At 45.2% G+C, this 16,333-nt stretch overlaps 1 protein-coding gene across 1 annotated transcript in view; it reads right to left on the reverse strand.

Moving 5' to 3' along the window:
• The window catches only part of Sema5a (semaphorin 5A), a 443,089-nt gene that overhangs the window by 141,214 nt on the left and 285,542 nt on the right, over nt 1-16,333 (reverse strand). The window contains 3 exon segments of the mRNA XM_047556570.1: nt 4,527-4,740; nt 6,260-6,358; nt 14,158-14,220. Of these exon segments, the coding sequence (XP_047412526.1) occupies nt 4,527-4,740; nt 6,260-6,358; nt 14,158-14,220 (376 nt within the window).

The following is a 16,333-nucleotide window of genomic DNA, read 5'->3' on the forward strand; positions in this document are numbered from 1 at the left end:
AACTCAGCCCTGGCTGAACCATGTCCACAGTGGGACAAGCTGGCCTTACTGTGTGCATCACACAGCCGGAGATCAGTCAGCTGCCAGCAGCACAGAGCCAGAGATTTCACAGGACAATTCAAACCTGACTTCTTTTAAAAAATCCAAGGGCCTGGCACATGCCCTGGCACTGCTCCAAGGGCATGGTTGGTGGCTTTGGTCCCAGCAACTGTGTGTCCACGGGCCCTGTTGCTCTCGTTCACAATCACTTACCAGGCCTGTGGTTGTGGCCACGTTGCACACAATGTGAGACTCAGTAAGATTTGACGGATGTAAGGCTCGATGTATTGAGAAACCTCTCTGCTCCTACGTGGTCAGAGGACTGTGACAGAAGGGAGACCAGCCCTCCAGCCTCGCTCACCTCCCCTGCTCCCTCGTTAACATCTGCAGCATTGTCCAAGTCCTGCGGGTCCCCAGGAGCGAACAAGACCAGTGCGATCTGGTGAGGAAGCAGCTATCTAGAGACGGGAGACAATCAACAATGTGATGACACACTGTGCCTCCTGCCACTAAGGATGTGGCAGAGCAGTGGCACAGTCACCTGGAAGGTTCCGAGATGGATGAACAGAGGCTCCTCCAGGGAGAGGCAGGAGCTGGGCCTGGAGGACTGAGGAGGCAGCACCCTGGATCTGGACAAGACCTTCCAGGCAGATGGGCAACTTGGGCCATGGGCCAGAGCAGGAGGGGACTTGGGTCATGGGGGACTTCAGGGAGCAGCCTGACTACAATGGACAGGAGGAGAGAGCAAGCACATGTGGCCAGAAGTCATGGGACAAACCACCGTAGGCCGAGAAATACCAGCATGGAGTACTCTTCTCGAGGCAGAGGGAAGCAGGAAAGGGACCGGGACTGAAGCCAGATGGTGGCCACTCCCAGCAGACCATGCTGGCGGCTCCCTGAGGAGCGGGGCAGGGGCTTTGCAGGCAGGAACTAGGAAATGGGAAGCAGCCCCAGACCTAGAAGTCAGCCTAACAGTGGGCCTCACAGGACCGGGGTACAGCGTGTCTGGGAAGGAGGGCAAGGGATCGCTGGAGATGTGCCCGTGTCCAGCTCGGAGGCATGGCTGCATTGTGGAGCCTGCTCTGGGCAGGACTGTGTCCTCCCGAATCCATACACTAGAGCCCCGACCTCCAGTACCCAGAACAGGGCTGTACTCGGGGACTTAGTGAGGCCTTTGGCTAAAACAAGGCCATTCGTGCTGGCCTCCACCCTGGGTGCCCGGCATCCTTATAGAGCAGATTAGGACACAGACAAGGGGAGGGCAGACCCTTGAAGACCAGGAGAATTTGGTCATCTGCAAGGCCAAGGCACAAGCACTGCAGAAGCCTTCGTCTTGGACCCCAGCCTCTAAAACTGAAGAAAATAAGCATCTGTTGCTTAAGCCACCAGTCTGGGGTACTTAGTGATGGCAGCCACAGGACACTAATGGTCCACCCAAGACAGGCAGGACAGGGAAGTGACAGGCAGGCATGATGCTCCCCAAGCCTAACAGAGCATTAGGCTGTCAGAGACAAAGCCAGATATGCTGTAGGTCAGAGTTAAGACCCAAATCTGGAATTAGACTCAGGTGGCTCTGAGGCAGTGGAGTGGGGGACTTGGCAGTCACATTAATCCATAGGCTGAATCAGAAGTCAATCAATTGGATGTAAGCTCAGAACATAAAAGCATCATTTGAAAAACACTTCCAAATACAACAGGAAACAGGAGAAAAGAAATCTTGGACACTGCAGAGATAAGGGTGTTGTTTACTCAGCTGGTTTGGGTTTCTTTGTTTTTGTCTTATTTAAAAGCGAAGAGATCTGAGCATTTTTCTAAAATAATGACAGTTATCACGAGAGAGGAATAATTGTGAGGTTATGATAAAAAGAAAGGATAATGAATAACATGACAATTTTGAGGAGAGAGGGAAGGATGGAAGGAAATAATTCTAGAATACAGCAGAAAGAAGCAGCTATGGACAAAAGTGTTTGCAGGGTTAGTAAGGGGACATCTCTGAGACCTAGCATTTCTCTAGAAAATAAGAGGTGAAAGATGCCTGCTGAAAATCATGGAGTAGGAGAGAACTGGAGTGGAGGAAGTAGAAAGGGGAGAGAGTGGGAACTGGGGACTCTGACTAATGCAGAGTCACCCTGAGGGCCTGTGCTGAGGGCAGACACTATACCTACAGCATGTACCTCTTCCCACAGCAGGTGACTCTCCCCAGCATGCTGTGAGTTAGAGATGTGAATGCCGAGAGGTGGGTTCCCTGGGGCGGATTTACAGGGAGATGGGCGAGGGAGAGTGGGAGTGGAAGATCTAAGGAGAAAGGACCTGGGCATCTAGTGACGGGCAGATGGTTTGCAAAGTGGGGATTCCAATCGACTTGGTGAGAATAAATGTCCCTATGTCCAGGTCCAGTAGAGGACAGAAGCAGAGCTACAGGGGAGCCAACAGCCAGAATCCATCTTGGATAGAAGATCAGTTGGAGAAGAAATCAGAGCAACCAGGAGAGGAAACAGCATCACAGGATTCAGTAGAAGAGAACGTGTCCCCCATAAAACAAGATGGTTCCTCACATGCAAGACTTCAGAGCCCTTGGGCCTGGGTATGAGGGTCTACCACGAAGGCCAGGAGATACAAAGGTCAGTGGGTGTCCTCTTCTGAGAAATGCAGGCTATTTAGTGTCATGCAAGCTATGCTGGTACCATGAACAGGGTGGTGGGTTCACCATATTTACCTTCAAATTATTTTCAACTTCTGCAGTTACCACATATCCTATGTTAATGGCAGTCCATGTGAGGAATCTAAAACATTAATTTCTCTGAACAGGAAATAACAATGTTATGCCCACCACAATCATGTCAAGCACAGAGGTGACTCTTTTCCTACCTGTATGACATCAACTGATTCCCAAATGGAGAGGATCCCAGTCAGAGGGAAAGGACCTATCACCACCTGATCAGCCAATGTGTTTCAGGGTCACAGTAAGGAGAGAGACAGTGCTTCTAATTCACGAGATGGCCTGACTGCAGCCCAGGATAGTCTCGGGCATCACTTTGGGGAAGACAGACATTGTGCTTCCAGTTTTGCTTTGCTTTACTCTCAGCAATGCTCCTCCCAAAGCCTTCCTGATGGCAGGCAGAGGTCTGGTTTGATTTTCAACTGGTCCCATTGCTTGTTGTAAAAATCAGCAATAAATAGAACAACTTTAAGTCACACAGATGGAAGTTCCAGGGCCCAACAGAGATTGCCTCTAAAGTGTTGTTTTCAGTCAAAAACAATTCAACAGAGAGTCTGTTAATGGGAGAAATCTAGTTACTGCTTTAGTTTGGGAGAACAATCCATGTTGCTATTTGGAAGCAATACCACCATTCAGCTACCGTGGGAACTTGATGAGGACATTCTTTTATCTACAAGGGAGTATTTAAAGGCAAATAGTGATGCTTAAGTTGATTATATAATTTGGCAAAATACTTTTGGGCATGTGTAGGGACATGTACACACACACACACACACACACACACACACACACACACAAGATATATATGCATCATAAGTCAAAACCAGTAGTTATCAAAAAGGGGCAACTTTTCCCTAAGGATATTGAAAATTTATGGAATTTCTTTTTGTCCTTGCAAATGAGTGGAGGGATATGCCACTAGCCACTGGCAGGTATAGTCAGGATGTTGCTAAACATCCTACAGTCAGGAGAATGCCTCTCCCAAAGCAAAGAATGACCTTCCCCAAAAAGCAGTATTGCTGGGGTGAGAAACTCTTGTCTGCACAATTCACTGGTCCTGGGCAAAAGGTCACTAAACCTCCACAGAGCTGGAAACATCAAAACAGTGAGTATTAGGGCTGGGTTGTGGCTCAGTGGTACAGCACTTGCCCAGCACATGTGAGGCACTAGGTTCGAGCCTCAGCACCACATAAAAATAAAGAAATAAATAAAATGAGGTTAGTGTGTCCATCTACAACTAAACATATTTAAAAAACAGTGAATATTGTAAAACTCAGGATTGCATCTTTCTGCAAACTCCCATATAAATGCTGAGCAATGAATTTCACATGGTACCCATGCTGCCTTGTGTGTGTGTGTGTGTGTGTGTGTGTGGTCACACTCATGCCTGTGCAGAGCACTGGATTTCAGCGGGCACATATCAGGACCTTGTGCAGTCAACCTGCAACTAGATGGTCCACACCGTCTTCTGACTGATGAGCAGGAAAACAAACAAGCAACCAGGGAAAGCAGCTGAACTTTGATGACTGGTCAAATCAACAAGAGCTCTCCTATCACAGTCTAGCAGGTGGGAACATCACTGACCTTTCTACTTACTTAAGAGTCAGGTGATGCTCTTTCAGTCCTTAGTGGTAAATGCATTATGTTTAGAGTCCTTTAAAAAATGAAGATCTTGATTTTCTTTGGAATATGTGACATTTCATTTTCAAGCATCAAATAACCAGGCATCATCACAAATGAGAGGGACACTGGAGTGGCTGCGGCTTACCGTTGAGCCATTTGGAGTTGTACTGTGCGGTGCGGAGAGGCGGCAAAATCCCCAGGCTTCGGTAAATGGCAGGATCACGCCCTGGGAAATCCATGGCCGTGGCGGCGTAGAGCTCCCCGCCAGCCGTGAGCAGAGCCGTGGAGTTGTGCTGGGGACTATAGGGACAGCGGGCCATGCCACTGATCTGGTCATGGATCTCAGTCAGGTTACTCAACTGTGGTGAAGACAAGAGGGAAGCAGTTAGACTCCAGGAAGCCTCTGAAAAGGTGCTGGTGGACCACATCTCTGCAGTTCTGAGTGAAGTTTGTGCAATGAACTCTCTGGGCTCATGGGAGATGACAAACGTTCATACTCAGACTTGATGAAAACAGCCCACTGTCGTCAGCACTGGAGAATCTATCAATCAATGTCTGTCTACTTCCTTCAGAGCCACTGTACCTTGTGGCTACTGAATACTCACAAAATATGAAGGGAGATTATTGTATTTATGGTTTTGATTTACAATGCATGAATGCTGCTTATTTACACTTTGATGAAGAACGCAACTTTTGTCTGTGAATATCTAAATCACAATGAAGGATCATGTACAATTCGATCAATATAAACAGTGGATTAAAAGATCAGAAATAGTCCTAAATAATGTGTTCCCAGTGAGGTCATGGCAGAGTGCAGCACCAGGAGGTGCATGATTTCGTAAGATATATTTTTTTCAGTTTTGAGAGAGCCACAGGGGTGTCCGGTTGTCATCTTGTTGAGTACAGCTTCCCAAATGCTGGGTTCCTGACACTGAATGATAAAAGCTCCTTGCCAGTTGGGGAAATCTTGACAAGAATCAGTTTAGCTCCCGGCTCAGCTGAGAGTGGACAGTTCAGAAGGTTCCAGCAGAGGTGCCAGCATGCGACTTGTCCACTGTTGGATGTCTGGCCCTGTGGAAGTTGCTTAAACCCTCAGGTTCTTTCACAAAACTTGCCCCCAAGGAGTAACCACCTCGTGGGGTGGGTGGCAAGGACCAAGTGCCTGCGCTGCCGTCAAGCACTGAGACACATGCAGAGCCCTGGAGCTCTCTGGAGCATCGTGTCCTACCGTCCTCCTCCTCCCATAATTCCAATCACTGAGGGTTAAGTTTTAAAGAAGGAAGGATAGAAACATGATAAATTAAGGTTTTTGGAGAATTTGCCTTACTGGAAATTAACATAAAGGCATTTCCTTATTATATTCCCTAAGGAAGACTAAACTAATGACAGGGAAGATCACAGGCATGCCTGGTGACCCCACCCTGCTCTGCAATGGATGTACCTACTTCTAGAACAACAGGCGAAAGGATCGGTTACACTTTTACTTCACCTGTCTTCACATTTTTTGGTTTTGTTTTCTCTTTACTTGCTTTTCGTTCGATTTATAAATTTTATTTTCTTCCTCTGGATTGTGATTTTAGATCATGTCGATACTTAAACAATATCTCTTACCATAAAGCAGGATAAGAAAAAATAATATGTAATTAATGTTTAGGGTCACTGGTAGGGAAAATGCTGATCAAAATAGTTTAAATGAGCAATAATTGTTTCTTTATATAATTAACAGCCCCAACCAGAAATAAATCAATAATTTAGATATTTATTCTATGGAACTTTTTTTTTAATTGAAGAGAAACCCCTTGCTGTATAGAACTGCACTAAAAGCTCGGGTCTGGACAATCTGCGATGTTACTTTCTGGTGATTGCCATGCAGCCTACCGAGCGGTTGGTGCACACAGGTGTGAAGGCGTTTGTCCCGCAGGTGAAGAGCCGGTCGCCGCCCACCAAAAGCACCCGGATGTAGTTCTGACACTCCTCCTGGAAAAGAAAAGCACAAGAAACGGATTGACGAGGCCTCTGTACAAGAGGAAGAGAGCACGAGTGCCTTTTGTCTGGCTAACAAAAAATAAATAAATAGACCTCTGAGATATTGACCAAAACCGTTAATCTGGCTCTCTGTACGTACGCACTAGTTCGACAGAGAGTATTTATGATGACAAATGTATGTTCAATTAAATTCTCAAAGTCTGCATCTTCCTTTGATCATCATAGGTTCTTTTGAATTGTAGTACAAACTTTAAATTTTCCTGAGCATGTATTAGGAAAATAAATAAAAGGAATCTATTAGAGGCCGCTCTTGAAACAGTGTTTTGGAAAACTTGCCTGGCACTTCATAAAAACATTGTAAATGCTTCTTCACTAAGAAAGTTATATGTAAAACTGTCAAGAATTGGAATAAGCTTTTTTTATGAGAGGCCCAAATTGCATTAAATGCACGGCAAATATCTATAGACACTTCTAACTCACTGATTGACAAGTAAAAATAGTGCTAACACAGAAGGGTTTCCAGAACATTTTGGAGAAACCCCATGCTGGGGGAAAACCTTGAAGTGGGTTATTTTTTATGGCTGCAAAGCTTTCATTGAAAATCTAAGGTATGGTCATAGCAGTGATGGATGTGTGCAAGAGACATCCCTTCAGTCATTCTTGAGCTACTCTTCAGTAGGCACAGTGCTAGACGTCACAGTTAAAGCTAAAACATCAAACAGAGAAGCAACAGATAACCTAGGGGCCAGACATGGGCCAGGTAGGCCAGCCTAGGGAGTTCACTGAAGGAGCCATTAATGCTGTTAGTGCGTGTCAATGTGAATTGAGCTCATACATCTCACTGAAGGACACTAAGACTCAAATGTGGAAGATAAGATAGACACAGGGAGACTGGAGCAAGGGAGCCGGGCAGGAAGCCCCCTCATAATTCCAGCTCTGTCACTTCATGCCTGGACCAAGGGGTCAGATGTGAAAGGACAATGCCAGAACCTAGCAAATCGGCAGGGCATGGAAGTGTCAGGGCAGTTGAATCACATACTGTCTGAACTCTGGACCATACGGTGGTGCAGCAATCCTCCCTTCAGCCAAACAGAATCCCTGTCTCAAGGCGATGCTCATCTGCAGAACCCACAGCCTGCCTCCGACAATGGAGCGCTCAGACACTTGAATCTGCTTTTAAATGTGTAGTGAAACGTCAAGGGCAGATAATTCTTCCAACACTATCACTAAAAATAGTAACAACAAACCATCACCAGTTGCTAAACTGAGAAGGAAAAATACTCCTGAGAGAGCTAAGTTAAGAAGGAAGGAGTAAGCAGAGGGAGTAGGCGGGGTGACTGGGGAAGGCGTGCAGCCGGGGAAGCCATGTTTCCTCTCTGACATCTTTATATGGAAAGGGAAGCACAGTCCCAAAGGCAAAGGGCCAAACATGGGGCTCCAGAACGCCCCTTCCCAGGCTAGGAACAGGGAGAAACCCCACCTCTGCCGGCAGAGACACCCAGGAGCTTGCAAAGACAGATCCAGTGAGAGTTAAGAAGGAAGGTGACTGCCGAGGGCCGTGATGGGTGACAGACAAGGTAATGACACCTTGGTAGGGACTGGGATGGAAAACCACCCCCCAGGCAGGGGCTGGGGATTTTGTTTGTTCGTTGTTGCTGCTTTTAGAGCTGTTTCAACTACAAGATGGAAAGGAACATTTCTTTTTCAAAACAAGAGCCTCTACGGGGTACGCATGCACTAGGGGCAGTCAGATAAGCAGGGACAACACGGTCAAGGGTGAAATATTCCGGAAAGTCATGCAGACTGGAAAGATAGGATCTCGCAGCTGAGTTCTGTTCTGCCGACCTGGTAGAGAAAGCAAGGGTCTCTACTCAATTTTGGAGAGGGGAGCAATCCAGATAGAAAACGGTAAGACCCACGACAAGTCTGATGCAGAACCAGAAAGTAGGTCAGTTGTGTGAAAACGGGGATGCAGAAGGCTGAGTGCCAGGCAGGCAGGCTGCTCCAAAGTGGCAGTTTGAAAAACGCAGCGGACAAAGGAGATGAGAGAGGATGCAGGACTGTTCCAGTAGAGCAGAGGAGAGAGGATCACGTCTGGTTGTCAGGACCTCATGAGAGAAGGCAGCAGGCAGCTCACTCTGACTGGCTTCTCTGAGCTTCAGGCAGGACAGGAAGGGAGGTCAACGTCAGGCATCAGGAGAGCCAGAGAAGGAGGCCAGGGCAGAACTGTTCTGAACGGATTATGGAACCTGGAGAAGCCTAATAGAACCTGCTAAAGGTCCTGGGGGAATGTTCTAGTTGAGCCTGGTCACAGTGCGCTCCATTCACACAGGGTGCAGGAGGGCTGTGTTGTCAGCAGGGTCCAGGTCAAGGTGGGCTCACTCACAGGTCCTTCAAGAGAAACCTGTGGAGGCCCCAGGTACCTGTGCCTCTGCTTGGTCATCAAGATGTGTGGCTCAGCCAGGCTCACGGCCTTCCTGTGCCCTCCCCCTGAAAAGTTCCCTGGCATTTACTCACAAACTGTCTCACCCGAAACCTAAACAGATACATGTATTTAAGGTAATAACTTATTTTCAAGAGAGATGGGGGCAAGTTCAAGCAAAATAATGTAAACACAGAAAAGGCAGAAAGCTGAGGTACTCAGCTTCTGAGCACAAGTTACATTTAGGAGTTGGAGAGTCAAAGAATGAGAGGCAACAGCGTAGGGCGTCAGGCTTCCTTCCATAGAGGGCAGGCTACTCCTGCGGGCGATCTGAAACAGATAATCCGGGTGAAGATGTTCCAGCAAATCGCCCTGCTAATCCCTGCTGCCAGCTCGGCCTTTTCTTGGGCTATCTGCACTTGCTTGGAGCACTACTCGGAATCATCAGTTTCAAGTACAGGCACAATCTCCGCAGAAGTCTCCAGGGGTCCTTTAAGGGTTTCTCTTATAAATCAGCACATTTAAATGCCTGCGATTTTTTCCTTTTCTCATCTAAGAATTTTTTCATCTATTCTGCTTCTCTACCTTGAAAATGGGTTCAGAGGATTTAATGGATTCTGGTTCTCCAGGAAGCCGTGGGGCACCTCTTCAAGGTCACAGCTGCCTGCTGCTTCTGGTTGATACTGAGAGCTGTCTGTCTACATTTTGATGACATCACTTGCAAATGAAAGGGCCCCTTGTGTGATCCACCTGTCCTTGACGCTCAGGCAGGTCAACCTGTCCTTGACTCCCAGGCCAGTTCCGTGAGACCAGAGAGCCCAGATGCAAGGTCGCCATCTCAAATGGGGCTTCCCAGAGGGGATGGCTACTGCCCACTTGGTTTCAAGGGCACAGGCCCCAAACCCAGACCCAGGAGAGAAACCACATGTTTCCTTGATTAATTATTTGGTTTTGTTTTACAACACTTCATATATTTTCCCCTCAACAAGTCTGTTATGCTTTAAAAATACTATAAATCCGTGTAGAAAGAAGACCTGCAAGAGAGAAGACCCCTCAGTGTCACCTCAGAAGCACCCAGCCCATCACACAACCCATCAATTTCAGGGAAGAGGGGGTGGGAGCCTGCTGGCCTGAGGCTAGCCAGGCATTGCTGGTGACCCTAGTGGTTTTCCCTTGATGCATGTCCTCTGTGAGCACCCAGCGCACTAAAGAGCAGACATGTCTAGTAACTACAGGAACCTTTGAAAAGTGGAATGTACACCAACCAAAGTCATGATTACCAAATGATTCTCAAAAAACAAACACATGGCATCCAATCAGGTGTGTGTGTGTGTGTGTGTGTGTGTGTGTGTGAGTGAGAGAGAGAGACATGCATATATGTACATACATGTTATAGATGCAATACACAGTACTTCCTAGGTATTCATGGGATTGACTCCAGGAACCCTTAGGGGTACCAAAATCTCAAGTCCCTCATAAAAAAGAGGTAGCATTTCTTTATAAACTCTGCACATCCTCCCGTGTAGTTTGAATTATCTCTAGATGATTTATAACACCCAATATAATGCAGTGATATGTAAACAGTTGCTGTATTGTTTCGGGAATAATGACTAGAAAACACTCTGTGCATGTTCAGTACAGGTGTGACCACTGTGGTCCTCACTACATTGCACCTGATTGTGGTTGGCTGAATCCGTAAATGAGGAATCTGTGACTGCATATATAAAGAGAGAGAGGAAAAATAAGCACATACCGGTATATAATTGTATGTTTTATGCTATGCGATGTACAGTGGCTTAATATTTAAAATATGCTGTGTATATTCTAAACCACACTGACTCCCTAGGAAACTTATTTGAACATCTCAATTACAAAAAAAAAAAAAAATTGGGTGTACATAATCCTCACATGACGTTAGTATTTTGCCTAAAGCATCCTCTATTTTCAAAGTGATTATAAAGAACAAAGGTGGTTCTATAGTGTGTCACACACACTGATTAATTTACGGCTTTCATAAACATTGAGACTTCAGGTGAAAATGTCAGCCACTAAGTTGTTAGGCAGGGGTGTTGTGCCTTTCTTCACTTCGTCCCTAGGAGTTTACCTCTTTACCAGTGTAATTTGGCAACTCAGGAGGTAGCACCAAGGGATACAGCAGGAAGAACAATTCAGAGAGCCCTGGATTTTAATCAAAACCCTCCCACTAGCTACCAAAACAATCCTAGGAACTTAGTGTCAAAAATCCTGAGATGAGATCACAAACAAGAGTCTTCTGAGAACTACAAAGTGTAAAGTCAGCATAAAGCAGCTCTTTCAGTCCTTCAATAGTAAGTTGTGTTTTCTCTGTCAAGTTCCTAAATGTCAGCGTGGGAGGAGCTCCAGTCCAGACACAGAACCCCAAACAGACAAGGAACTCCTGTTAGAGTGGACAATCGATGATTTGTCTTTAAAATAACATTTATATGAAATACATTTACATAGTTCCAGAATGTGATTTCTATAATGCTGCTTCAAAGAAGAACTAAATGCATCAGATTTCCTTGTAATAAATATGTTTTGAATCCATACAGACAGATTCTTTTCTGCTTGATGGTTAAGCCACTGCAGCTACAGTGAGCAGAACATATTCTAAGAAAATTAGAAGTTGAAACTTGAGAATTCAGCAGAACCTAGCTCCTCACTTAGTCCTGCCCACACGAAAAGCTATGGATAATTCTCTCCACCAGATTCTCTAAATTGTAAATCCAACGCTCTGGACATGAAATGATGTGCGTTCCTAGCCCAGAAACACCAGGAAAACAAGACACAAGTTGTCATCTTTGTTGTCTGGAGCTCTGCAGCTAGCAGAGGAACGCTCTCATCCGAGGAGCGAGTAGGCAAGGCGACGGATCCCTGCCGCCACACCACCTCCCCTGTGCACGGCACTCTGACCGCCTGGCAGTAAGATGTATTAAGCGGAGCAGCGCAGGCTGCTTTGGGGGGGTGGCAGAAAAAAATGAGTTCAGTTAAAATGACTGGCATTTTTCTCATTTTTGAGATGTCACATTTTGCATTGTTCTTTTTATTTCAGGGAGAAGGGAAACATTGTAATTCAGTGTAAGTTCTCAGAATACGCTAGTACAAGCACAAACATAAAATAGTTGAATTCTCTTTCAAAGCTCATGATCACTAAGGAAAGTCTGAATTCCACTCCTCCAAAGAGACCCTGCATTTCAATCAAGCTGACAGTGAACACCTTATCTGAGTTGGTCCCAGTGCTTGTCGTGGTTTCTCCTTTCTCTAGGGACTACCTTGCTTCTCTCCTTTCTGTGTCCCTGGGGCAGGGCTTGGGTCCCCCTGCAGACGGTAACCCTGTCAATGACCATTTTAAGAGAGACCTGCATAGGAGGATGGGGAGTCCTCTGCCCTCACTCTCCACGGACCAGGCTGCAGTGGCCCAAAGCCTCTGCAAAGCCGCCAGCTCATTTTGTACATGTGAGCCCCTACTGCACACATTCCTGCTATGTAAACTGAATTCTGTTTCAGTGGAGCAGAGGATATCTAAAACTCGGGGTGAATTTATCAATGTACTGAATACAACCTGAAAGAAAACATGATTTATCTTTCTCAGATTATATGGGACTTAAAATTCATCTTCATTTGTTTCCACGCATTAGTCTTAGCAAAGTCAACCCACACTTTCTGAATCAATTTACAATTAATGAGACTTGCTATTAAACTTAACTCATCAAATCTAAAGACAGGAACTATAAAGGTATGGTTTTATTTGACAACATGTATTTTCCTCAATTTCTTTCTCTGTATCAAAAAAACTCAATGAAGTGTGGGAACATCCAGTCCCTTCAGGGAAGCTGGATATAGTGTCTGAGTGAACAATGCTTTTTCCTATCCTATGGATTTTACTTGCTTAATTTCTTTTTTCATTTTCTATTTTATTTTAATTTTTTTGGTGCCAGGGATTGAACCCAGGGGCACTTAACCACTGAGCCTCATCCCCATTCCATTTTTTCCATTTTATTTAGACACAGAGCATTGTTAAGTTATTTAGGGACTACCCAAGTTGTTGAGGCTGGCTTTGAACTTGCACTCCTCCTGCCTCAGCCTCCCAAGACACTGGGATTACAGGTGTGTGCCACTGTTCCCATCAGTCAACTTGCTTAATTTCTAAACAACAATCAACCCCTGACCACAGTTTAAGGTGAAAGGAGCCAGTATGATTCACCAGAAGGGATGTTCCTCCCCAAGTCATAACAACACACTAAAAGGAAGCCTCCTGATTCTTGTAAGATTAGGTCTCACAAACAATGTGAACAAGGCCCTGGTTACACTGAGTTATCTAGTGCTTTTCTTTAATATGCAAGGGGCACAAAAGCCAGAGGTGCCATCAACAAATCCTGTGACACTAAGGAAAGAAACTCATTTCCCCATCCGAGCCCTGGAACATCGGTCTCCCCCACTCTCTCTGCTCAGGGCAGGTGGCCTTATTGAAAGGGCCTGGCTGTTCCCTGAGCCCTGACAAGTGAGGTGGGGCTTGGACTATGTATATTCTGGTTCAAAATTATAGGCAGGGAAAAGAACCATTTAAATAGCACCCTTTGAACATTTTATACATAAATTATAAAACTCACTGAGAAGGTTGTAGAGTTCTCTGGTGTGCTTTTGATTTTATTATTGTCCACATTTATTTGGGGACTATTTTAAGATGCCATGTTATGAGTCCTCCTTGGAGTTAACTACTTTTTTTTTTTTTTTTTTTTCCCCATTTCTGATGTTTATCTCAGATACATTTTCTGGAGATAAGCATCTCTTTAAAAATAGTTGTCATCAATTTTTCCTTTCTATTTTCTTTGTCTCCAAGTGTCTCCTTGGTCGAGACTGCAGTTTCTTCTAGCTCCTCTCCCTGGTTCAGAGGTATTTCACTTCAGTTCTGGGAGACCTGATGGCTAAGTTGGCTGAGATTGGTCCCAGTATCTGATTCTCAAAACCATTTAGTTCAAGGGTAGAGATGCAGGTGAAGCTTGGGGAAGTCTGTGCCCCCAGCAAGTGATCACTATAGAAGGAGGCACAGCGAGTCTGCGCACCTGCTAGAGGGAAGTCTGCCCAGGTGATGGGGAAATTTCCCAAAGACACTCAGACCTCAATCAAGTTCATATCTGAGGCTGACTGGAAGTACAAATCAGATCTGATCTTATATTTTGGTCCTCTGTGAAAATGGTTGGTGTTGTGATTAATGCCCATCTAACATGAGCATTTTCTATCTGTAAATATGTATATGTACAGTCTGAATCTTGCTCTTTTCACGTTACGGAGTCACAATGCTGTACAGAGTCCGTGGAGGCAGGTGGTGGCCCTGGTCTCACATCCTTACCTTGGATTTGCCCTTGCTGTAACAGGCCTTCCTGGTGGCTTCGTCACATCCCCACTCCACGGCCTGTAGAAAACACCAAACCAACAGCAACTGTTACGGCTCTGACTGAATGAAAGGGGGGAATTCAAAAAGGCTTCAATAACCAGGTGAGGAAATGCAGATGCACCCTGCGTCAACACCTGGGTAGGATGAAGCAGAACACGGAAATCCAGCCATGGGCTGACATTCAGGATCCAAACCTAGGCATTGAAAGACTCATAACCTGAGTATTTGCTTTTTTGTAGTGATGATGGGACTTTCAGATCTAGTCCCTGTTAGAGACACATTCCAGGGTGACCCTGGTCCTGACCGCCAGGAAGACCAGGGCAATCGAACTACAGGACAGACCTGGAAGAGACTGAAAAGAGGGACCCCCAAAACACAATGATCTAAATGCTCACTTAGACCTGCAGAACTCTTGGTAGTAGAATGTCCCTCATCCACATTCATGGATGACAAGTAATACACACAGCAGTCAATACCTAGCTCCTGCAAAGAGCCCATCAACTGTTTCCCCCCAGTACCCACAATTTTCATGCTGTTAATAGGTTTGACTAAATATTGAGAGCCAAGACATTTAAATATTTTTCTGATTCCAAATCTAATCTGTGCTGATCAATTTAATCTGTATATTTTCATACCTGAAATCACAAACAGAATATGTGACGAGTTAATACACAGTTCTTGCTTCACAGGAAGACACAATGCCTGCAAATATTAATATACTGAGATTGTGAATCATTCTGAACATCCGCATTGCTTTTCTTTCCTATTACTGTACAGCATGTAGATTTTTATAGGGTGAAAATATTTTGTTTCCTCAACTTCTATTGCATTATTTCCTGCGTTACTGTTAGGATTGGATTTCTAAAGAACCTGAGATATGTACCAGTTAAGTCATTATCAGGAAAATGGCTGACAGAATATTTTGTTAATCTGGACTAATATCAAACAATAATCTAAACCAAATAAAAATATCAAATAATATGAAGGAAAATACTGCTTTACCCTTATTGCTAGTGAGATTTTTTCCCCCCCAATTCTCCTAAGCTTGGGAGAATAATAAAGTCAGGCTAACAACTTATCTAATATCTGCCATCCTCCAAAGAATGTTGCATAACAGAGATTAAGTCATAACACACTGCATCTTGTATAGCTTATCTTACTTGGCAAACTTGAGTCCATTAGAAAAGATTCCAGAGAGAACCACTTGAGTGTCTTGAACAGAAATAACACTGTCACTGTCCTCTCTTGGGCAGACTTGGGGATTTCTGTCCATGTCAACATCAGACAAGAGAATTCGGAATTCTTTCTGTGATGTTTTCCTGTGCAGAGTGCTTGAAGAAGGTCGCACTTGGGAAGTAACAGCTAATCAGCCTCTGAAGCAAATGAAGGGGAGAACTCCATTCAGGAAGGCAAATGCTTTTCACAAAAGGATGACCTCCAGATGAGAGGCACCAGCGTGACGTCCCGGGGTGTGTCCACAGGTCCCAAGAGGAGACACAGGGACGTAAGTGCAGCCTGCGCATCTGCTCGGACCTCCAGTGAATTCCTCCTGAGATCTCTTTTAAAGCCGGCTGTTGTTTTTACACAAATAAAGATATCCATGTCTTTGTCTTTACTTAAACTGAACACAGGACTGATCCGCCATGCACATTCTCAGCAGAGCTGAACTCCTCGTAAGTGTCCTTTATGTCACCAGAGCATTCGGTGCCGTAAGTCAACAAGGAATCAGTGTTTGATAATTATTAGGAAAATTAGCCAGTGGACTACTTCAGCTCAATGGGCATCCACAATGGCTCTCCTTGGTCCAGGGTCTTACTAGCTATCAGTGGAGGCCGCTACAAACCCAGGAACTATGAGGAGGCCAGTTCCTCCCAAGATTAAGGGAGAAGAGGGTTCGTCACGGGCCATCAAAACCGTTCAGTTTCCGCTGTCAACATGGGGAACAAACAGCTTCTCAGGTCCACCTGGTGCTCGGGCAGCTTCTCATTTTCAAGATAAATATTGGCCAAGGACGGGAAGGGGAAAGTAATAGAAAAAAGAGTGTGGGATTTTTCATAAATATTTTACTACTTTATCCAGTACACTGAACATAACCACTGCTCACACAGGTTTATTAGACCAACAGAAAATA

This window comes from Sciurus carolinensis, chromosome 6, assembly GCF_902686445.1.
Source record: "Sciurus carolinensis chromosome 6, mSciCar1.2, whole genome shotgun sequence".
Taxonomy (NCBI): domain Eukaryota; kingdom Metazoa; phylum Chordata; class Mammalia; order Rodentia; family Sciuridae; genus Sciurus; species Sciurus carolinensis.